Below are 24632 nucleotides of genomic sequence, written 5' to 3'. Positions count from 1 at the left end.
TCAAAATAGAGTTCATATTGATTATTTATTTGATGAAACAAAGAAACCAAGATCCTATGGTTTTGAGTGCGCATCAAAAAATCGCAAATACTTTACATTCAGCTGCAAAAATCTGGGACAAACCAACTACAACCATAACAGTCGAGAAGATGACACAAGAAGAGCAAACCACAACTCCAATTGCAGAGAGACCCAAGCCAAGTGCTGCCCTGTTCAAGAAGGTCTTCTTCGCTACCCAAAGCGCATATCGGGAAGCTTTGTCTTCCACCGATAAACCCAAGTATGCCAATGATCTTAGCTTTGTGATAGTTGGAGTAGGGCTGAACAATATCCTGGAAGAGGTCAAGGCACCTATCAACAGGATCTAACTGGCAAAGATGATCGTAGTGCGCATCCAAAGCCGAACCACCCAAGCGCCAAACCAGCAAAGGAGAGTTTTCACTAGATGCGAGACCGCGCAAACCCTTCTGATAAATCGCGACTTGATGATTGGGTTCAGCCATTACCGATGCGAGAATTCAAGACCCCAGAAATTCACCCAAGTGCGCCAACTGCCAAGGAGACTACGCTGTGGCTACGCAGCAAATACCAGGAAGAACTATCAGCGAACCGACCCATCACAGTGAGAGACCTCCCCGAAATCCTCACAACGGTCACCCAGATTGTAGCTGATGCCCTGATTTTTGCAAAGACCACCCGGTACACTGACTTTGACCTCGACCAGTTCCACCAGGAATGCGAAGAGAGACAAGACCACCACTTAACCGATCTCCTCCGCAAGCTCCTCAAAGTGCCTCCAGACTCCAGCAAGCAACACAGCCCGGGCCCATCTGTTGAGCGAGACCAAAACCACTGCCACCAACGACAAAAACTACTGTGACAGAAACCACCACCGCAAACGCGCATCTTTTTTGAAAGCTCTCAACTAAACTCATTTAACTGCAGGACTCTGGGGGACAAATAATTTCGAAAAAAGTTAATTAAATATCTTGTCTTCAAATGCAAAGAAATAACAGATCATCAAAATGCAATTTTATTTATAACTAAAAATAATCTACAAATTAAAAAAAGACCATTAAATCAAACTTCCCTAATATAACTCATTTTTATATGTTGCTACTCAAAAATTGAAACTACTGCCATTGTATTTTGTAATCAAATTTCACCGAAAAGGCTCACTATTAAATTAAGTTATTGTTAAGGTCTTTTTACTAGCTCCTAAAACCAACGAAGACCATAAAGTTACATGGCATTTAAAAATTGACCTTCTGTTTTTTGTTCGACCAGTTTTCTCCAAAAAACAACTTTTTTCAAACTTGCTGGGTCCGTTTTTGCAAAACTTACTGATTCCTTTACCTTCAGTTCATTTAGCAAAGTGCTTTCAGTTGGATTAGAAAATTCATTTTGCTTCACATCTTTTTTAAAACTAAAGTATGGGCATATTCTGTCAGACAGATGAGTTTGAGAAGAAAATGAGCAAAAATTAGGCTGTATTTTTGTGTTTCCTAGATGGGGTTCAATAGTACTTTATCTTACATTTCGCTTAATGTTACCTTAGGAACAAACAGTTCTATTTAAAATTATTTTTCTCGTTTTGGTCACAAGTACAGGTATGGAACATGTTTCGCTCATTTAACGGAATCAAAACAAGCGGACAGTCATCGATATCAAAAAATATGTGCCGCTCTCATGAATCGTCTTTTAAAACCAAATGCAACATTAACCTCGCAATTTGATAGAATTGTTCTTGATCAACTGAACCTGTTTCTCAACATTTTGTCTTTGACGCTCATTAGCCAATTTAGAGTAATTTTCCGAAACGTACTAAGCGTTTAACCAATTGTTCTATTGAGTTCATTGTTCTATCGAAACACAATTATTATGAGCCTAAGAACGAGTTAATTAAGCAATAAACTCTGTCAATATAATGATAATTTGTCCTTGGATTAATGAATATATTTGGATTGTTACTATTAAGCAACAATGATTATTTCGCTGATTTTTATGAGCTGCATATTGGGTAAGTGAACGCTTCCCAGGCTAGGGTTCCAGACTGGTGGTTCCAGACAAAGCTGGTTTATACAGATAGTCACTTTGAAATTAGCATAGATGCTCAAACAATCATTATCTTAAACTGAAGACACTTAGGTGCTTATGATACGACGTGTCAGCAGAGCTTATTATGTCCGGAATTCGGGCGTTCGCCCAAAAATTCTCAGTGTGCAAATGTCCAATTTTCTTTCTGCTTCTCATTCTTTTGCCTTCCTTTCCAGATTGCAACGAATTCAACAGATTTTCGCGCGTATAAATCGACACTGTCTCACAATGATTAGTTTTGAGACACTGAGCGTTAAGTTTTGTCTGGACAAACCAAATTTTGATCTGGACCCTCAGACCGGGTTGCTATATTTATATAGACCCCCCCATTTGATAAATTGGAAGAGCTGCTCGTTTGGCTTTTGAAAAACGCAACAGGAAAACAGTTGACTTCATTGGCAGTTGATTTTAAGAAAATGCGAGAAATTTTACTTATATGAAGAAAATTATAAACAACAACAAATTGAGAAATGTGGATACTTAAAGGAAACAATTCCTCAGCATTGATGGAGCCCTGCATGCTAAATGAGTTTAGTGCGCAACAAAACTTTGCGAACAAATATAAACAAAAACAGAATTTTACTATTTTAAGCTTTTCTGATTGACATTCTAGAGATGTGATAATGTAAAGTTTCATAGGGCTCGCAACCTTCTCTGGTCTCGTTGGTCTAAAAGAATTTACCGTTCTAAGTTGGACCTGAATTTAAAAAAAATATGTATCTCCGTTCTTTAGTCAGCAGCTAAACTGAACGAGGAGGCTCTTTAATGTGTGTTTGCACATAAAGTTCTGACCCCGCTCATCCATTTTTTTTATATAAACGTCTACCAAAATTGGAACAGGTAGAAAAACTCCAAAAAATATTTTTTCAAAAAAAAATTGGGTAGCAAAAAATAGAATCCAACGCAAATTACTCAGTGGAATAATAAATGCCGCATTAGAATGATGAGATCAGCCATTGTTAAAAAATCTAGTCAAGACGAACAACAAAGTCAAACAAAAATAACAACAAACATTAACTACACCGAAAACTTATGTCCATTTTTTTAAAAAAGAAAACTTTTTAACAAGGTCAAGATAGCGTCAGATCAAACTAAAACTAAACAAAATAACTTGTACTACACCAGAAAAGATGTGGGACTACTCCACAACCGAGCTCAGTAACATTTAGACAAAAAAACAGCAAAGTTAAAAAATTGGCTTATAATTTTAAAAACAATTAATTTAAAAGTAATGTAAAGCATTAAATAGCAACTGAAAACATCCAGCATGTTTATTATCACATACGCCTCTACAAGAGGACATTAAGACCTGTCATCATTTTTTACGAGGGTACAAAAAACAACAAATCGAGGCAACAAACAAAATTTCAGTTAAAACTTGCGAGAAAACGCTGTCAAAGCCTTAAAGCTATATTTGGCCCCTCAAAATATGTTCAATTGAACAATCCTTGATCATCAATAATGTAACCTTTCATTAATATCGATAGACATTAAGTAGATAAAAAAGAAAGAGAACAAAGTGCAAATTTTATAAGAAATTTGTATTTTTCGAAAACAACTGTTTTCAAAGACCTGAAAGCCATTAGCTACAAAAAGAACAAATTGAATAGGATTGTTTATTCGTCAAAAGGAAGCGCTATCCCTTGAAAACAATAATGGTATATGTGACCTGTAGCTAACGATGTAAATAGACAAAAATGAAGAAAATTGCAAAGTTAGAAAGTGTTTTTTTATTCTTTGAAATTACTTGTTTTCAAAGACATGAGGGCCATCAGCTATCTACACAGTCAAATCAAAGTGTAGGCTCTTTTTTTCCTTCACAAAAGCCAATGAGACGTGTCATTATTCAGGAAGCTTCAAGCGACTAAAAAGACAAAATAAAAACGAGAGTTAAAAACAAATGTAAAAAATTCAAATAAATTCTTCCAGAAAGGGGTGTCGAAGCCGTTAAAGTCATAATCTATGCATTTAAAGACTTTTATTTGTTCAATTGTTCCTTATTTGGTACGCCAATAAGGTAATATTTGAACTGTCATTAATGTGATAATGTGACAAAGCGAGAAAAAATCGTGAAAAATGGGCCAATGCCTAAAATAAAAAAGTTGTGAAATCTAGTAGTATCAAAGCCAGAAAAACTTAACGCGTTAAAACAAAAAAAGATTGAATTTGAAATCATTGGAAAGAAAACGAAGAGGAAGCTTTCTTTTTTTGCTGACTCTAAGCTATCAGCTGACTCTAAGCTCTAAGCTATCAGCTTGTTGACCAAATTAAGCGAAAAATAGCGGCAAAGTTTAAGAAGCCATCATTTATTTTAAAATCAAAAAATTTTAAAAGGCAAAACGACCAAAACGTTTTCACCAAAGAAACTAGACGCAATAATTTGTGAATTTTTAGGAAGTCAATTGGACCTATCAACAGTGAGCTTTGATTTGAATTGTTCTGTTCTTTAAATAACTTAAAAAAGACTTGACTGCTTACAATCCGATCTTTTTGGATTATAACAGACCAGGATTGGAACTAAGGCAGCCCTGCTATTGCTGTTGTTCCAATAAGAACACCCAAATGTTTCGGAATGTTGTATACCTAGATAATTTGTTCGTTAAAATATCCAAAAAAAAATTTTTGATAATCACAAGCAAAGTTAGCGTAAACAGCAACAATTTAATTCCAGATTACTCTCATTGGAAATGGAAATAAGACTAGCTCCTTTTGTATTTTACAAAGGTTGTGTTCGTTGTTTTTGAGTGTGTACTTCCGGCAAATTTAATCAAAGTGGACTATTGAAGCTTATTTTGTGCAATTTTTGATGAGAAATATTGAGTTTTGATATATTTAGCCAAAATTTTAGTTATAAAAATTAAACCAAATTGGTCAACAATACTTTTGTCTTTAAAATTTTAATCAAGAGTAATATTGTTAAAATTTTTTACATATTTTAGCAAAATTGATGAAACTGAAGGCACAAGTTCCGGAAAATATTAATAAAAAAAACGCAAAACGACTAATATTCACAAAAATTTAAACCACGATTACTCGCTCTGGAAAACAAAATTCAATAGTCTTTTTAAATTCATATTCGACGCTGGGTGGGCTTTTTAATGATGCCACTCACAACCCTCTACGATGAATATATCGATCGGTCAAAATTGTCTGAACAAAAAAAAACCCAGTTGAGTATATAGTCCCCCCTCAAGAGAGGTCGGAACAATGATTTGAAAATCGATATTAGTTTCAGATTTATCTATTTGCAGAGAATGAAAATTTTTTCAACAGTAAAAACTTCTGGATGTTCAAATAACTTGGAAAAAACGCATCAAAAACCTTGTAAAAAATGTTCAAGAAATGCACTCAAACTTTAGCGAAATTTTAGCAGAACTGCACCAAAAAATGTTAGAAAAAACGATGAAATGCGCTGACAATCTTTCAAAAAATTCAAATTCCAATATAAAAGTGCTGTAAGTACACAAATAGTTTTTCTCTAGAGAGCTGCAAGAGAAAAAAATAGGCAAATAGATAATTATAAAAAATGATCTTGAAAGCATCATTTAATCTCAAAACCTAAATTTCATAGAAACTTTAGCCCTGTCACCAAGTTAATTACAAAAATATTTTCTTAGAATTACTAGGTATTGAATGGGCAATTTGATAAATTTAATTTGGTGTAATCGCATCCCCATTTGTATGAGGTTTTTAGGTGTCATTGATGGTCAGGTTACAATTGAGTGATTAGATTTTCGGATTATGTGATCGGACTGGAAGAATGTATAAATTTACTTTTTTAAAATATTGGAGTTTTTATGTCGGTGGCGTTGGTGATTTTTGAATAAATTTGATTTGCGAGGGTGTTCGCTTATTTTTTAAATGTTTTCTTTTGCGTCGCGGATGCTGAGATTTTTCATTTGATTAGTGGGGAGAGGTATTCGCAGAGGGCAAGACACATTTAAACGTCTTGATGAAAAAAAAGTGCCTTCTTGAAGTTTTCTTTTTTATGTACATCACATGCACGTTTTGCAATCTTGCCTTTTGTGTTGCAGCCTGCTTATCCTGTAATCACTAAACATCTCTGTTTGTGAAGAAAGACTGAGAGTATCTTTTTCAAACTCAGTCATCAATTCTCTTGGGTAAAAAATGATTTAGGACGTGTGTTCGATCGTTTTTTTTTACCATGAATGGGCAGCCAATACTTCATAATGTCCAGTTCTGATTTTTTGGACCTTTTGTAGTGGCGTGGGGGTTTCTTTTCCTCCAACTATAATTCGAGAGAAGCCTCTGTTCGAGGATATTTGTTCCTATTATTTCATTATGAGAAATTAAACGTGATTCACTCCGCATTTCACTCGTTTGCAAATGAAGAAATTTTTCGAGGCTCCATTGCGTTTTTGTTCCATTTCGCTCTGACTCTTACTTGACTAAATATTTGATTATTTTAAATTCATTTGTCAATACCTGTGAATGTGATTCATTATTAGTTTTATTTATTGGAGTTTTGGTTTTCGACCGAAGCGAGCCTCAAATTGTGAAATATTTATTGTAAAATGCTTACATATTCTTTGTTGTTTTACAAGTAAACCAAGATGCTGACTCGAATACCGCAATATATTCATTAATTACTAATCTTTGTTATCAAACTTTGATTCGGAATCAAGTTTTTGCTCATTAAAAGTTCAAATAAGGAAGTGTTTGTTTTGTTGAAGATTTCTTCATTCTTCCCAATCGCTCTCTTTTTCTTTCGGTCTTTTTCCTTAAATTTCAGAATTCTTCTCTTTTCAATCTTCACTGAACTCTTGAAAATTATTTATGTTCTCCCCGCTCATTGGGTGAGACAGTACTTATAAAAGCGAAGGTCCCCTCTCATTGGGTGACACCTCTAAAATCACTCCACTGTTCACAATGATTGCCCAAAAAAGAATTTGCCCAAAAACAATTCGAAGGTCGGGATTACGGGACTCGTGCAAGCAACATTGTAGCCGATCCTCGTACAATCACAACGGAAACCGACTGAGCCAGTCTATTGAAAGCGATAGCATGTCCTTGTGACTGATAATTCCTGCTGTCAGCTAACATTGCTATGCGCATTAACGTTTTCTTGAGAGTAACTGACAGACCACCCAATGACTCAACAGCAAGAGGAACAAACAAAATTCCTTGTTCAGAGCAACTATTTTCATGTTGAGCATACTTTCGCTCTTCGGCTGCTTCAATCGCGTAACCAGACCTCTCTGCCGCATGATTTATAATGTTTGGTTGCAGTGGAGAAGTTACGGTGACGTCTAGAGCAGCTGGACGACCTGACTTCCATGAGGGAAGAAATATGTCGCCAGGGCGAGAACTGTTTCCAGCAATAAGGTTCCGTTGTTCCAGGACTGGTGATAAGTTAGCTGCTGAGCAAGCTGATGCAATGCGGTCACGAATCCGGTCATGCCGTGAAATTGCATCCCCTCTTCCGTGACAGATAACGGCGTGGTCGCCAAAAATGTCAAGGATTCCAGACCTGCAATAAGGGCATTTTCTTTCACCTTCATAAACTGCAATCCCTAGTCTGTACTTGACACTAATTTGAAATTCACAGGGACTAAGATGGAGACCTAAGGCAGGAACTGGTGGTGCCGCAAGCCATGCGCCAGATTGAGGCAAACAGAGTGATTGTAGTCTTGCTTCCTCCCTTTTTGACGACTGATTTCTTAGCAACTCCGAAAACTTGTCAGTATCTATAGCTTCTTGTATTTTCTTCTGTGAGTAGGAGGTCAAGTTGAAAGGTTCAAGGCTTGCATAGAGTTCTTTAAAAACTTCATTATCTGAAGCGCGCTGGTTTGTAATTTTCTGAACCAAGTCATCAGAAGCTAACACTGAGCCAACATATGCGGCCCTGTATTGCTCTTGTGATTGTCGCAATCCGAGGCCAGAAATGTTTATTGGCAAGGTTGACTGCTTCCATGCATTGTCACAGGTCACAGCACCTATTATTTGATCTAACGCATCCCGTTGGCTTGAATCGAAGACTTTTAAAACGTCGATCAGATCTTTTGTTGGCGTGTTAGTGCGTAGAGAGTAAACTAATTTTGGGGTCCCTAAGCAATAGCGAAGTATGCCAAGAGCACATTGAGGATCATCCAGATAACTCAAATTCTCCAAGAGCGACATAACTTTTTGAGCACGTTTCTTCAAGCAAGAAGAAACAAAATCTGGCGATCCGACAGCGGAACCCAGTACTGCAAATCCATTGCCCGAATTTCTTGTAACTTCTTGATCAACTGAGGGTAGATCTACGATTGACCAGATTTCGCATTTGTCTTTCCTCAAATACAGACCCCTTTTTGGACCTTCAGTGGCTAAGATATCAAGCGTTGTTCGGATTTGATCTTCGGAGCCTGCAACGAAACCATCGTCCAAGTACCACGTGTGCTGGGTAAGATTTGGAACCGCGTCTCTTATTTTTTCTACGACAGGCCATAGCGCCAACGAAAAGAGAAGTGGACCCAGAGGATCCCCTTGTTGAACACCCGATTCACTTTGAAGACTGGCGTTATTATACAGTAGTGGAACATGTTGAGAGTAGCAAAAATTTGTGAAGGCTGCAATACCTGGTATGAAATCGTATGCTGTTTGCAGTAAGTGTGAGCGCTTAACCGAATTGAAGGCATTTCGGAAATCAATCTGAAGCACTCCTTCCTTAGAGTCAGCGTTGAGGATTTTTTCGTAGGTGATTTTCGCAGAGTGGATGATTGCTTCCGCACCTCCGCTGACTCCAACCCCTAGCTGAATGGAATCGAATAACCCAATTGCTTCTGATTTTGCTTCTTTCACTAAACATTTAGCAATAAGGCGCCTCAGGATTTCACTGACAGCTATTGGGCGTACTCCTCCCTTCTTTTTGGATAGAGCGGTGAGCGATGCGCTGCAGAGGGCTTTTGAAACAAAAGAAGGGAATCTACCCCTGCTTCCTACATTTACAAACTTTGTTATTGCTTTAAGGGCGGATTCAGAGTGGTCGGGAACAGTACACTCTACTGCGTGCAATAGATGCTCTGGATACATCTTGGAGGGACCAGCTGCAGTGTACTTGCTGAACGTTTTCAATTGTTCAAGAACTATGCCATCGCTAAATTGATATGCACTTGATGTAACATTATCCGTTTGGAGCAAGGTTGGGGGCGCTTCTTTGGGATGTAGCTCTTCTAGTGCTTTTAGAGTAGCTCTGCTATTAGGCGCAAGTCCCTCAGACGAGAGTATTTTTGCGGCGCGACCAAATTGACCTTGCAAACATAGACTCTTAGCTCTGCTGGCTAATTCTTCTATTCCGTTTGTGGAATTTTTCTTTGCTTGTTTCATTGTTAAAGCTTCTGTCCATAGGTTTGCATATTCACCCGCATTCCATCGATCGATGCGATCGGCGAGCCGCTGATCCTGATTTCGTTTATGTTTCTTACCTCCTCGGTTGCTCGCACGCAGGATGCACTTCGAAACTGAAAACAATTTCTGCCAATTTAGTTCGTCATCTGGTGTTTTGGCACAATCATCTAGGATACTGGTCAAAAGTTGTGACCATTTAGCTCTAAATTTGACCGGGACGAAGAAATTGTCATCAAGCTGGTTTTGCTCACAGGACGCAAGAAGTAAGTCAATTTTATCCGATATTTCTTTTGTTATTTTTTTTGCGATTGTTCAAAATATGCTTGTGCTTCGAATAGGCCCAAATTGATTTCGCATTCAACCACGAGTCATGCTCTGAGCCCCAACCAGTATATCTAATTTTGGTTTCATGCCCCGAGTTTTCTAACACTTGCACTTTATAAAGTTTATTGGCAGTGTCGGGGATGAAAAGTATGGTTCCTGGTGTTGTGTGGAATTGCTCTTTTAGACTCAGGTGTTGAAAATTTTGCGTCAAACCAGTATGAGCATCACTGATGGGGTCAGAGTTATCAATGATGTCTCGTGAGCTTGCATTATCTTGAGACTGTAAATGCAGACGAACACTATCGTTCACAACAGTTTTTCTTAAATTGTAATTCGTTTTTCCCATGTTCGAAACTGTATTTATATCATCGGGGGGGATTTCAAATTGTAGATACGAAGTGTTTTCCCGAACCGAAGGTTCTTTTTTCAATCTAGACTTTTGATTTTGTTGTTGTCGACCACTATTTTTTTTCCTTCCTAGGAATTATTTTAGGAAAAGAATTTTCTCTGAAGTATCCTCCCCGTTGTGGTTATTTCTGTGGCAGCACTCGACTGCTTTTTTTGAAATGTAATCTGCTGGCGCCTAGTAGCATCTATCTGTAGGGGCTACCGGCGGAACGAGGTTGGAGGGGGGGGGGGGTGATAGACCGCAATTATCTATTTTCACAATAGTTGCTTAGGCTCTTTCCTGTCATAGTCATCTCCCTCCAGTCTTAGTAGTCATATGACGCATAGCACATCTCCCAATCATGGTAAAGTTAAGCGGTGAATTTACATATTTTAGCGGTGAATTGTGGTGAATTTTTGTAAGATCACCGCCTACTCTAGTGGTGAACTTACATAATTTCACCGCATTCACCGCATTTCACCGCAAAACTATGTACGAATTTTGCTGTGAAAATACTAACGTTTCACCGCTTATCTTACATATTTTTCCGATTTTTTTCTCAACCCGGCCGGTTGGAAGCAAAGTTGGGATATAAATTTTTATTCAAAACAATTTTTAATATCTACTTTGAGTTTCAGCAACTGTGCATTGTAGTAATGTGTTAATATCTCCAAGTCCAGCTGCTTCAAACTGGTCATCGATGTTGTTTGTGATGCCTCAGATGTCCAGTTTCAGTATCCTTGCCAGAGATTGTGCTCAATTCAGGTGAACACAACACAATCACACAATCACAGCACATAGCAATACATGAGATATTCCTGGTTTTCATATCACATCAGAGACACTGCTGTTGTGGATTTTGAGTATTGATTATTTTAGGGTTTCCATAAAACTATAAACTATCACATAAAATGTTCCATGATAAAATATTATTTGTTCAGACCCCACTTGTGGGGGGGGGGGAGGAACTATATGCTCAAATGGGTTTTTTTGATCAGTTAATTTTGCCCGATCGATATATTCACCGTACAAAAATTTGATTGTTATCATTAAAAAGCTCGTCCGGCGTAGAATTCGAAATTAAATTTATTTTTGAATTTCGTTTTTTTTTTTCGAGGAGTTATCGAGGTTTAGAGTTTTGTGTTAACATTAGATCTTTGGCATGATTTTTTTTCACTTTTAGCGTAGTTTTGTTCAAAATAAGATTTTTTCTATGAAAATATCAAATCAAAAATGAATTTCACACTACAAAAGAATCAATTTTGTGTTCCTAATAGACGAAAGGCGATAGAAAGGCTCGTTCTGATCTCATACGGAAGTTTACTATAAAAATATTCGAATTCTATATGAGAGCTGTTTTTTAGAGTAGTTTTCATATTTTTTGTTTTTTGAAGCCACTTAGAGACTAGTCGTTTCTCATATCGAAGTTTCTCATATCGAAGTTTCTCATATCAAATGACAAACCTCATTTACAGTCAAATGATGCCCAATAAACAAAAAATTAGTTGACAAGGAATTGCTCATTTTTTTTGGCTTCGACTCCGAGTTTTTGTAATTTTTAATGAAATTTTTGACTTTATTTTTGTAATTTTATTAACTCTTCGTAGTCATATGTCAGACTCGTTGACTAAGAGTGCAGTAGGTTTCCTAATGAGCATTAAGTTAACCTATCTAGTGCATTCAAAGTACAGCAATTTGCTGTTAACACTTTAAAAAAATTTTTTTGAGTTCCTGTTGAACATTAACCGATCTTAAACTTATTCGTGTGGTCTTTAGGTCATTCAAAGTAATGACAAGATCTCTTTTATTTCTACTGCAACAAAAATTAGGCTGGTTTGCGGTTTTGTCTCTTAACTTTTCTTAGGAATTCGATGCCATGAGTCTTCTTAATTTTTTTTGGATATATACTCAGAATTTGGTTCTTTTCAAAATCTTGTCACATTATCCTAATTTTGATAATTTCTATTGACATAGAGAAGACGTTAAATGGATCTCATAAAAAAGTTTTCCGAGAAAGGCTTATGGTTTGAGCGGCTTCAAAATGTTCTTCTCGCACTTTTCTATTGAATTTTCGGATTTGCATGTATTTGTTGTTGTTTTCATAGTCATCTGACTTATTGTGATGTATGATTGATGAATAATGGAAAATGGATTTCTTTGTTGACCCACTGAGGCATAAATTAGTTTGTCTATTGACTTTCGTTGAAAGCGATTAAACTGAATGAGGTTGAAACTACGTGTTTTCTCAATTTCGTGGTGTATTTCAAAAAACTTACATTCCTATTTGTTAGTTTTTTGAAACTATATTGTTTGAAAAAAATCTCATTGGTGTTGAAAGTTTGAAAAGATTTTTTTCTGAAAAAATTATTTTTTGTTGACTTCGACACTTTTCTCTCTCAATTTTTTTGAATTTGGTGTTTTTTTTACTATATTTGAAGTCGTAAAGTGCTGAAAAGTCTTATAAATCTCTAATTGAAAGAATTAAAAAATGTTTTAATGAAATACAGCAAGTTTATAGCAAATAGTGTTAAAGTAGAAGATAGTTCTCCTTATCGAAAATCTTAAAAATATTTTCGTTTTTTATTATTCCTTTTATTCTTCAAATTGTAAATTTTTCTCATCATTGAGAGGATCCATCTAATTACTTTTAACTCACTTTTTAACAAATCTGTTGTTATTATTACCTAAATGATGTATAATTGTTGCAAAATACGCGTTTTCATAAAAGTTTTTTTTGTTTGGTCACTCTTTATGTTTTTTTTCTCTTCTTTTAGCACATTCGCAAACAGAGAGATCCCAATTATTTCAAATAAGGTGCCAGTGAACTTATTGGTTCTTTCAGAAGAGTTTTAGAAGATTTAGTTTAAAAAACAGCTGAAATAAAAAACAAATTTCAAACAAAAGCTAATGATTTTAATGGATTCAAAAAATTTGTTTTCGCGAAATGTTTCTATTTTTTTTAATGTTTTTCTGCAGCTTTGATCCGTTTATATGGCTAAGTCTAACCACAGACAGATCTTATTGGTTTCCTAATGATTGGTTGGTTAATGGATCAAGAAATGTTTCGTTAAAAGCTAATGATTTTTAAGACGTTTGAAATTATTTGGTTTGAAAAATGTTGATTGATTTTGAATTTCGCCCCATTATTTCTTCTTTTCGTCGGCTTGTTACCCTGTCTCATTAACAGAAAGTCCGATCTGCTGTGTGTTTTAAAAAAAGTAAATTTTTTAACCCAAAATCTTATCTGATTGCCTTGCCTTTTGACGTTGTTGCTAGGTGCTTTTAAATTTAGATATTGAGTTTTTGTCGTGAAATTTTTTGCTTATTTTGTTTTTTGTTTTTTTTCTCTCGTTGTCTTTTTCATTGCAGATCTTTGGGTGAGGCGTGTAATGGGGCATGGATTATGTAATTAAATTAGTAGATTAGGTGTGTAACATTTTATTGCGTCTGTCCCATTATAGCCCCCCCCCCAAGCTTAGTGGTCAGATAACCTAGAACATCATGTGCAAACGCACTCTTTAACGAGCCTCCTTGTTTTAGTTATCGATTAAAAATCGGGATTTTTCTAATCGACTTAAAAAGAACTGTTAATTATCAAATTCTATCCTAATTTTGACAAATTAACAAATCCTCTCCTAGTTTTGACAAATTTCTTGAAGTTTAAATATCTACGTGAAAACGGGGTTTCTATGTGCGCATGTATTAATATATGATATATATCTAAAATTTATGTATGAATAAGTTGTCCCCCAGCTTAGTAGCCAGATAACCTATAGCCCCCCCCCAATCATGGTTAATAGACAAAAAAGGGGCCTCTAATTTCTTGGGGAGGGAGGAAAAACCCCGGGGGAGCTATAATCGGAAAGACCCCGTGAACGTACTCTTGGGGTTCGATGCGTTCTAGCACACACAGCTGAGGATTTTTGACCGAAGTACATAGACTTGCCGCTTAGTAAATTTTGTGTTTGTTTGATACAGCTCCCGTTTCTGTTTCCTCGGAGTGTACTTCAACACTAAACAGTCAGACAGGGAGCCACAGACTGATGACTTCCTCAACTTCTTCGCTCTCATCAGTGCCACTTTCAGGAGTATCAACTGGTTCTCACTCTCAGATGTCAGTCCACATGGTAAATTTTCACTTAACACTGACTGGGTTGTCAGTATTTTCTAACGTACAGTTATGTAGGAAAGGCATTTAATTGTGCAAAAAATTTCGGGATCTTCTCTGTTTGTGCCCGCTGATTAACCGGTGCTTTTTATATGCACCACAGAAACACGCGTGCAATATTTCGAATTAATTATTTTAGTATAAAGTGACACGTGCTATGGAAAACAAATGCGGTGAATTTTTGTAAGAAATGCGGTAAATTTCGCGGTGAATTTTTGTAAGAAATGCGGTGAAATGCTATATATGTTCACCGCATTCACCGTAGTCACCGCATTTTTTAGAAAAAAAATCACCACATTCACCGAACTTCTTACAAAAAATCACCTAAAAGTCTCAACCCGGGGTGCAAAATGTGCTACAGTTAGCTCATTTTTCCAAAATAAGAGCATTTTAGTTCTTCTGTTATAAATTTCATATATGAAATTTATCTGCTCTCGAAGAGCTTTGTTGTAGTTTTTAAGTATTTGTTGTCAACTATATCGCAACCCTCCTTCTGGATTTAGCACCCATAAGACCTTTTCATAAGGTATCAAGTTTATCTCACCCACGCGGAGATTGACAATTGAGATCTGACCGTTCAATCTTACAAAAACAATTATTACGAAAAAAAATAGTTGACTTTTTGCTGTCTGTAAAAGAAACAAGCTCCTCAATGTGTTACGTTTCACTACCACCAACTTCTCATCAGTACGTTTCTAGTAACTAAAAATTTTCATATTACTAAAAAATAGTGAAACCCATTCAACGCCTAAAAAAGAAGATGCAGGAATTCCCTGACATTACAATGCAAAAAGCACTTATGCTCGAGTACTCGGCTCGTCAGTGTTTTACGCATGTATTTTAAGCACATGTACCAAGTTCAGGAAAGTAAGTGCGCGCGAAAGGACCGACAGCCTCAAATTTTAGTATACAGGTCCCAGATTTTCACAGTGCGCGCATATTAGCGTCAAGTGTAATTGATTCTAATTCTTTGATCTCGTCGCCGACTTTAATCTAGTTTTTTTCATTTTGGAGATTAGCGGCAAACTTTTGCAGTGCTACTGTTGCTAGAATTAGTTGCTTAGATTAGCGACGGGGAATGGCAATTTGATCATTTCAAAGAAATCAGTTTATTGTCGACGTTGTTTCTAATTCATATGTACTGATTAAGCGTTTTTTGCTGAGAATCAAATTGTATGATGTTCACTGATGATATATCACGTGTTCTTGCGGCAGGCAATAGTCTTAGAAAATTGAAAAACAATCTTGATAGTGTTGAAAAGTGTTGGCATCGAAATTGGTAGCTATCATTGGAATATTCAAAAACTGATTATATGCTTTTGCAATAAAAACAATTATTTTTCAAGTAAGGAAATTTTGAATAATTGCCTAAATATAATTTTAGGCATTTTTTCTGATTGAGGCCTGAACTTCTAAGCAATATTTTTGCTCCAAATTTGAACGTTTTTTGATGGATTAAATTGTAGGAACAGGCACAAGTGCTCAATAAAACTATTGATTTTATGTTTCAACAGTCCAATCAGATCAAGTCAAGTACATGCTATTTTATTTTATGGGAATGCCTCTTTTTCACTCCCTGGTCCTAATTTACAAATTGCAGAAAAAAATGTTGATGTTTATCGAAAGAAGAGGAGACTCAACATTAGATATTTTCCATTATGAAAAACTCACACTTTATGAGTTGTATATTAGGTGTCTACTAAAAATGTCTTTGAAAACTTTAAAAAATGCAAGACAATTTCTTTATATGCCTTTGCATACTTAAATTTCAAATTGGTTATAAAATTAGATGTTATTCTGCGAGAAAAAATCTACTCCTTCAGTAAGTCTTTATAAGAAATCTTTTCAATTCATTAGTTCGCCTAAACAACTGGATTAATTTGGTGTACAGGATTCACTACCCTAAACTAAAAATAACTATCAATCGGCCAATTTTATTCATTTGTAAAATAAACCACGACTTTTATCATCCAGAATAATGGCAAAATAAAAGCATGTGTTTGATCAAAATATTGGAATTCAAAACTTTTCCGTTTTTGCCCCCCAGTACGTTATGCTCCCCCAGTTACAGAGCACGTGCCCTTACATTGGAAATCACTATGTAAAAATATTGTTCGTTGGTCGGGGGGGGGGGGTTGGTGAAAATAATATGCACCCACTAAGCTGGGGCGGGTGGAACAAACGGAAAAGATTCTAGAGGTCTTTTATGTTGGCCGTTATAAGTTAATTTTTTCTTCTTGTTTTTTTTTGGCTTTGACAATATCGGCATATTCTTCTTTATCCTTCAATGACACAAATTCAATCAAATTCCGTCTCTATGATGTGATTGCTGCTCTATTCTGGCACTTCAGAAAAATAAATTGTACAATTGATCTTGTATGCAATAATGAGAATCTTGTCGACTGAGAATCAACAGAGATTGGGCATAACGGGTGTCAAATGTAAACAATGGTTTATGCGTTTTGATTTAATAGTCCCTATAAACGAGTAAACAATGGTTTATAATTTTTGATTTACTAAGCCTGATAAATAGATGTTTATAATTAACCTGGCAAAGTAACTAAGTTGGTTTATCCATTTTTCGGAACTTTTCCGTTTGTGCACACCCCCCCCCCCAGTTTAGTGGCTGCATATTATTTTCACCCCCCCCCCCCCACGTACGTGCCATATTTTTGCATGATGGTTTACTATGAAATGACGTGTGCTCTGTAACGGGGTTGGGGGGGGGGGGGGCGTAATGTACTTTGGGGAGGGGACAAAGATCTCATTTTTCTAACTTTAAAAACCAAGTTTTGGTTTAAGAGCGTGGCAAGTGTTGTGGGCACCAGCTGGGTATCTATAGACTGTTTGGGCACAAGAATGGCTTATCACCCGCAGATTACATGGACGCAGTGGCAGACTTTGCAAGTGGAAATAAACATCTCAATCTGATCAAGGTTTCCAATAATCTGAACCCAATTGCAAATCCCGGGCTGAGGTCAAAGACCAAAAGTAAAAACTTCCAGTGTAAACAGCACGCACGGTGCGGGCGACGTGCGCTTAAAATTAAGCTGTCCGGAAAAAAATGATTTTTAGTATGGCAGCTCAACCTGAGATTCATAATTCATAAGTTATGACAAATTGATGTAATCATACAAGGTGATACATAATTGAAAGTAAGAAATATTAGGGCGTACAAAACATTTCTGTGATTCGTGACATATGGTTGTAGTTAAATTGTTGATTTGAGTTTACCTGAGATAAAGCTAATCAGAGACATTCAGCAATTCAGTAGCATTTCAACTCGTTAAATGCAAGAAACGTATATAATGAATTTGGAAATGCAAGGAACATTATCATTATATAAGTACTCTAGCATAATTATCATCTGTCTGGTCGAGGAGTCCGCTCAAATTCCGCTAAAAATGCTAAAGACGACCGAAGTGAGCGCAATTTTACCGGTAGAAGAGGAATCGTTGAAGAGAGATGCAAGAAATGAGCGAATTTGAATGGAATCAAAATGAAAAAACTAGCGGAACTTTACCAGAACAGAAAATGTAACCAATGGACCGATGAAAGAATGAATATATAACATAATGCTTTCAAAATTTAAGAGCATTCGTTTTTGCGTAGCTTAAGATATTCGTTTTTTCATCCATTCATTGCTTAATTTTTTTGATTCGGTCAAATTTCTCCCCTTTAATGAATTTTTAAAAGCCTACTGAGCGAGACATTGAAAGATCAACAATACGAAATTGGAACTTTTATTAGAAACCGATCTGAATAAAAACATTGAAGAAAGTTTCGTAAATGTTAAGAAATCTTGAACAATTAAACGAAATGATGCACCGAACCGGATAAAATATGCTACCAACTACTGAAGGCGCTACCGAAATGCATGAAAGCCTTCATTAGTATAATGATTTCAAGCGCATCAACAACTCTTATTAATCTTGTCTTGGGAAAGAATCACGGTTAAGAATGAACCCAAAAAACTCAAAAAGGAAAAAAAAGCAGAAAACTACAGACAAATTAGTCTTACAATTGCATTGATCATACAGATGCACAATTGATAATCCCATTGAATTGACTCCGAATAAGTGAAGCAGACCGCTGTTCAGAAATGGACGGCCTGGTTTGCCTTGATATAGAAAAATTTTTCGCTGCAGTCTGAAGAATAAGGTTGATCGACAAAGTTAGCAAACTTGGAAAACAATGAGCTAGCATCAATTGGATAAATCCTTTCCGCTCACAAAGAAAAGTTTATGTAATATCAAAAACGCAAGAAGCAGGAAGTTGTCATCCCCAGCTGGTGTCACTTCGGCTAGCGTATTGGGGCCGATATTGTTCTTAGTTTGTGTCTCAAATGTTCCAGAGACCCCTTCTGAATTTTTTTTCAAATCGCAGATGACTTTGCACTTTGTTACAGATCGAGGTTCACATCAGGTCAAAATTGAAACATCAATTGATGAGCTTAGAATACAGTGAGATAGGCTCATAATCAAAATAAATCACGAAAAAATCGATTACTTGCTAAAGAACACTAAGACTGTATATCAGCCGAGAACAAATTAAAGAGTGCAAAAATTTTAAGTTCCTAGGAATGACTATCACGCCGCACTTCTAGTGGATTGAACCTTATAACGACATGGTAGCCAGAGTAGACAAACGAATCTTCGAGCTGTGGAGTGTAGGCAACCTGAATGTGGGACAATAAAGTCTGCTATTGCTGTACAAGTTCTGAATTAAGTGATTTCTCCCATATGCAAACGCTTGCTGGCTTAACCAAGTGAAATCAATCCTCTCTACCATGCAGAAAACAGAAAATTGCTGAGCACCGACAATTTTTTCAACGGAAACTTTGATGGTATATCTTGCAAATTTACACCAAGAATCTAACTCACATAGCATAAGAAAAATTAAGATCCATTTGGCAAAATATTGCTTCTGGTGCGTACAAAGGAACATAGTTGAATAAATTGTAAATCTAACAGAAAAAAGGGAAATTGTTCAAATATTATTTGCAAACCTGCTTTAAACATTTTGATTGAGTAAATGATTCGACTTTCAATAGTTTTCGGCATTTTAGCGGCATTTTGGCAGACTGTCCAGGGCTGGCTATATGAAAAGGACTAGCTATATGAGAAGATTTCCCAGGTAATGGATACGGGTCTTTATACATGCGATTAATTTTTTTAAAAACGATTCAGTTATAACCCCGACGAGAGCCATAGCACGTACAAAAACTTCTCTCAGTGAAAACTCTAGAAGACGACCAGAAAAAATCAGATTCCTTTTGGGGTAAAATTGTTAGAAATTTTAGACAAATTGTAAACAATTTTGTCTGCAAAACTAATCATCGCCAGCAGCTGTTTTGGCTTATGTGGAAGATTCAACAGATTTTAAAGCGTTTTATCAAAAGTTATCCTGGAGAAGAGTTTGAAAATATAGAAACAATGCAGAGAACAAATTAAAGTAACCAGTTCTCTACACTAAATAATAACCCGTTCTATTTCAATTACAAAAATGAAAAAAAGCACAATCAGTGCCCATTTTTTACCAGCAAAGTAATTCTTGAAATCATAAAATAGAAGGTTAACAGGCCACCTAAAAATCTTTAAAAACTTAAATGGAGTGTTTTTGCGAATGACGAGTTGCGAATGGAAGATTCTCTGCTTTAAACTAGCACTTTCATGAAGTTACAATACAATCTGCTCCGTTGAATAGCTTTGAGTCATAATCACCCAAATATCATTTATTAGTCAACAATGTTTCAATTGGAAAACTTCTAATTGGTTAGATTGTACTATGAGTTATTTTATTTATAATTGTTATTTGACTTCGCATAGTTGTTTTAGTAGGGTTTACAGGCTCTAAATGTTTACCAGGATGTTTTCAACAATTACCCCCTCTCTCCCTTTGTAGGTGGGGGGGGGGGGGCTATTCTTGAATATAATTTAGTCGAGCAATTTACTAACCAATCAAAAATTACTTAACTTTGCACGCATGCGTTTACTATGTTAAACTGGATAGAATAAAATAAGTCAGGCTATAGCAGTTAGCCGAATTGGAATAAAAAGCAATATTTTCGACTGGCGGGTCGGTGGGCGCGCTTCCCGTCGCGGCTTTGCAGCGATAACCGACCCGCGATTACGGGATGTATTACATCCCACAGTGCAGGTCCACAATTGCGCGTCAACTGATATTCGGCTATCTAAAATTGTAGGCCAAGAGACAATGTGGTAAACTATAGCACAGAAAGGGGGCGATTCTTTTCTAGGTACAAAGGGGGGGGGGATTGTTGAGAAGATCCGTCTACCCTTTTGTAAAGACATTGTTTGAATATTTCTTGAGATCAAAGTGCTTTGAGACATTTTGAGATGATTTTTTATGCCTAGATAGTTTTGTTGAAAAAACAAGCTCAAAGGACTTGTGTAAAAATTGTTTTCACCAAAATTGCAATCAGGCTGATTTTGGTAACGAAACCAGAAAATAATCCTGATCACTTGAATGTGCGAAATATTCTCACTACTTTATTTCTACTTTTCGCTTATAACTACAATGAAAGTGATAAAAATGTGATTGCTGTGCACTGCATTAGTGGATTTTTTTTTAAAAAAAAATATTGCAATACTAAAAAAAATTTCTGTACGCCAACTCTTTGGGCTGGAATCCTGTAGAGTAAATGAAGTGAATCAATGCTTTTGAACCTAGGTGAGAAAACAATGTTTTGTTTTATATCCTATTTTACTGATATTATTTATATTATTTTACTATTTTTATACTATTATTTTTATTATTTTTATCCTTATTATTATTGTAATTATTATTATTATTATTATCATTATTATTAATATTATTATTATATTATTATTATTATTATTATTATTATTATTATTATTATTATTATTATTAATATTATTATTATTTAATAATATTAGTATTAATATTATTATCATTATTATTAATATTATTTTTTTTATTATTATTTTTATTATTTTTTATTATAATTATTATTATTATTATTATTATTATTATTATTTTATTATTATTATTACTATTCTTATTATTTTTGTGGTGGACTAATCCACCTGGAGAAATCAAGTTATGCTACGTAATAATATAAGCAATGTCAAACTATATTACTTATATATATATATATATTATATATATATATATATATATATATATATATATATATATATGTATATATATATATATATATATATATATATATATATATATACATATATATATATATAAATATATGTTTAAATATATATATATATATATATATATATATATATTATAAATTCCAGTTGGATTTAAACTTGTTGCTTATGTTATATCACCAATTGGTGATGATTATTTGTTGACATACTTGATTGACAATTTATGTTGCACGTTAGTTGCTAAGTGCCAACTGGTAATAGACTGTGTTATAGACAGCCAAATGCGAAAGAACTTCTTTGCAGTTCTATTTAGTCTGTTTAACATTGAATTAAAATTCAGGATTCTTTCTTGCTCTCTTGCACGTGCACACACTTTACACAGCATGTCGCAGTCAACAATGGCCCGCTATCATCTCAGAGTGAGTTTTTATTGGGACAGAGGACATCAACCAGAGCTAGACTGGGAAAAATGACCAGCCACAGTGAAACTAGCCATCATGGTAAAGGATTTTATCCAAGCGGATAAACTACTCCAAGCCAAACCAGAGAGGGATGACTTAGATTATCCCACGGAACCACATTACGAACCTGCATTATCTGATGAAACAACAGCCGAGAAAAGGCAGCGCGAGCCGCGCAATTTAAAGAGAAGAACAGACTTGAAAAACACATGTATAGACATTGAAGACAGAAAACCACAAGTGACAATACATTATGGTACGAGGCAGACAACAAGGCTAAAAGCCTAATTCATCTATCGCTAGGTGGGGAGAAACAAAACAAACAGGGGAGAATTCAGGACAAAAACAAAACGAAAAATAAACAAATATATTGGTTGGCAGACACAGGAATTCCCAGAAGTTTCATGAACATTGAAACCACACGCAGCCTACTGGTCAATGAAAAAAGGTCAAGAAAACATCCAGAAGCATCACTAGGAGAATTTAATTGTTTCAACAACAACAACATCAACATCAAAGGCATTATCCTAGTGGATTTAAAGTCAGGCTCATCAGAAGCAAAAAACTGAACAATACTACTAGTCGACATCAACACGATCAACATAATGGGAAGAGACGTAATGGACAAACTAAAACTCCACCTATCAATGCCCTCTAAAGAAATGAAAGGTAAGAACAAACTATATAATATTTTTGACACTAATAAAAAATATCCTAATGGATATTCCACAAAAATCCTCACCTATGTACAAGATTGGGCCGGTCAAAAAAGCATATAGCAAAATAGACATTTAAAAACGATTTCCACACAATGCAACATAGGGGAAGATGCATAACACTGCACCTAACGGAAAAAGTAGAAAATGAACTGAGGAAACATATTGTCGAAAAAAGTGAAAAAAAAACTAGCGAAATGCTCAGACGAGCACTTCGTAAGTCCAGTAGTAATAACATTAAAATCAGATCAACCTATAAAAATTGCACTTGACTCAGAAGTACTAAACGATGCAATACATAGAAACAAATAGCAGATGCAGAGCATAGACCACCTATTGGACAAAAAACAACCGAAGGAACATTATATTTCAGCAAAATTGATCTCAAATACTCATATAGCCAACTAACACTCCATCCAGATACACAGAACACTGAAACTTTTGTATATTACACGGTAAAGACACGGTAACATTTAGATTCCTAAATGGATTCTATGGCCTAACAAACTTACCAGCATCATTTCAAAAAATGATGGACACAAATTAGACGGATTAAGTTCAAAAAACGAATTTCTGTACGAGATAATAACAATAATAAAAGGCAGATTAGAATAACACGAAAAAGAAATATACAAAACACTACAAAGATTAGACGACGAAAACCTTGTCATAACTCTACACAAATGCGAATTCGGCCTAACAGAAATAATTTGGTTGGGATACAAAATCAACAAATTCAAGTGAACGCAATTATCCAATAGGAGAATCCGAAGACACTAAAGCTATTAAGACCATTTATGGGAAACATACACCACTTAATCAAATTTATACATAACCTAGTGACATTATCCGCACCACTACGTCCACTTCTATCGTCAACATCAGCGAACCAATCCAAAAAAATTGTGGAACAAAAAGCACACATAAGAAAATAAAACAAGCAATATAAACAAACGTAGAGCAAAATCACCTCGGCATAAATAGCGAAACAGGAGTTAACTTCGACGAAAGCAAAGAAGGATTAGGTGCATGCTTAGAACAAAAACAAAACAATGCATGGCACACAATATCATACGAAAGTAGAGACCTCAACAAAACCGAACAAAGTTATAGCACTAAAGTACTGGAACCAGCAGCCGTAGTGTGGTCACTAGAACGTTTCAAATATTACCTATTGGGGTCTCACTTCACACTCCAAACGGACCACCAAGCACTGCTTTTGGCACTAAAAACAACAGAGAAATCAAACTTATCACAGCAGATTAACACGTTGGATCGTCAGATTTCTACCATTTCACTTCAAAGTGGAGCACATATCCGGAAAAGATATGGGCTTTGCGGATAATCTAATTAGACATCCAAACTCACCACCAACTATTGAAAACATCGACAAAAATCATATAATAAACACCATAATGGCAATCCATTATATGCTGCATACCGCGCATAAAAAAATTAACAAATCCGAAAGCGCAAAAAGTAAACACGCACTATGACTTCAAATTTCAAACCAAACGGAACAAACAGAAAAAAAGTTTTTTTCTGCCATTCGCATAATTTTAAAACAGTTGCACTCAAATTTATCTAACAAAACTCAAAGCAAAGAATTAATTCCAACAATAATAAATCTTACTTACTCCAGCTCAAAAAACTCCTGTACATCAATTAGTTAAGAATAATGTACACATATCTACTAGAAATAGACCACAAATAGACAAGTATTCAGTACCAATTCAAAAACGGTTTAGAGCCCGAACAAAAGCAGAATGGAGTAATCAATCGGCAATCAAAAAACCCGAACCAATACAATAGTCAACCAAACTGATGAAAGTACAAACGTAGGACGAAGACGATTACCGATAGGGAATAAACAACACTATATCCACCCATTTTTAGATATTGAGTACAACAATTCCCCTCGATTACCTCAAAAACTTTTACAAAGTTTTCGGAGAAAATTTCATCGACGAGGCAATA

General features: G+C 35.5%; 2 protein-coding genes across 3 annotated transcripts in view; one reads left to right on the top strand and one right to left on the bottom strand.

The window, feature by feature from the left end:
• The window catches only part of LOC142348258 (calcium load-activated calcium channel-like), a 520926-nt gene that overhangs the window by 282736 nt on the left and 213558 nt on the right, over positions 1–24632 (bottom strand). The window lies entirely within an intron of this gene.
• LOC142348113 (uncharacterized) lies at positions 1880–18794 on the top strand. Its single transcript, XM_075399280.1, has 5 exons — positions 1880–2020; positions 10798–10924; positions 14138–14286; positions 17130–17318; positions 18736–18794. The coding sequence occupies exons 1-5, from the start codon at positions 1984–1986 to the stop codon at positions 18792–18794; spliced, it is 561 nt and encodes a 186-aa protein (XP_075255395.1). The 5' UTR covers positions 1880–1983.

Source organism: Convolutriloba macropyga, chromosome 10 (assembly GCF_964194025.1).
Source record: "Convolutriloba macropyga chromosome 10, txConMacr16.3, whole genome shotgun sequence".
NCBI lineage: Eukaryota > Metazoa > Xenacoelomorpha > Acoela > Convolutidae > Convolutriloba > Convolutriloba macropyga.
The sequence above is the reverse complement of the archived record's forward strand: the minus strand, read 5'-3'. Positions and strand labels throughout refer to the sequence as shown.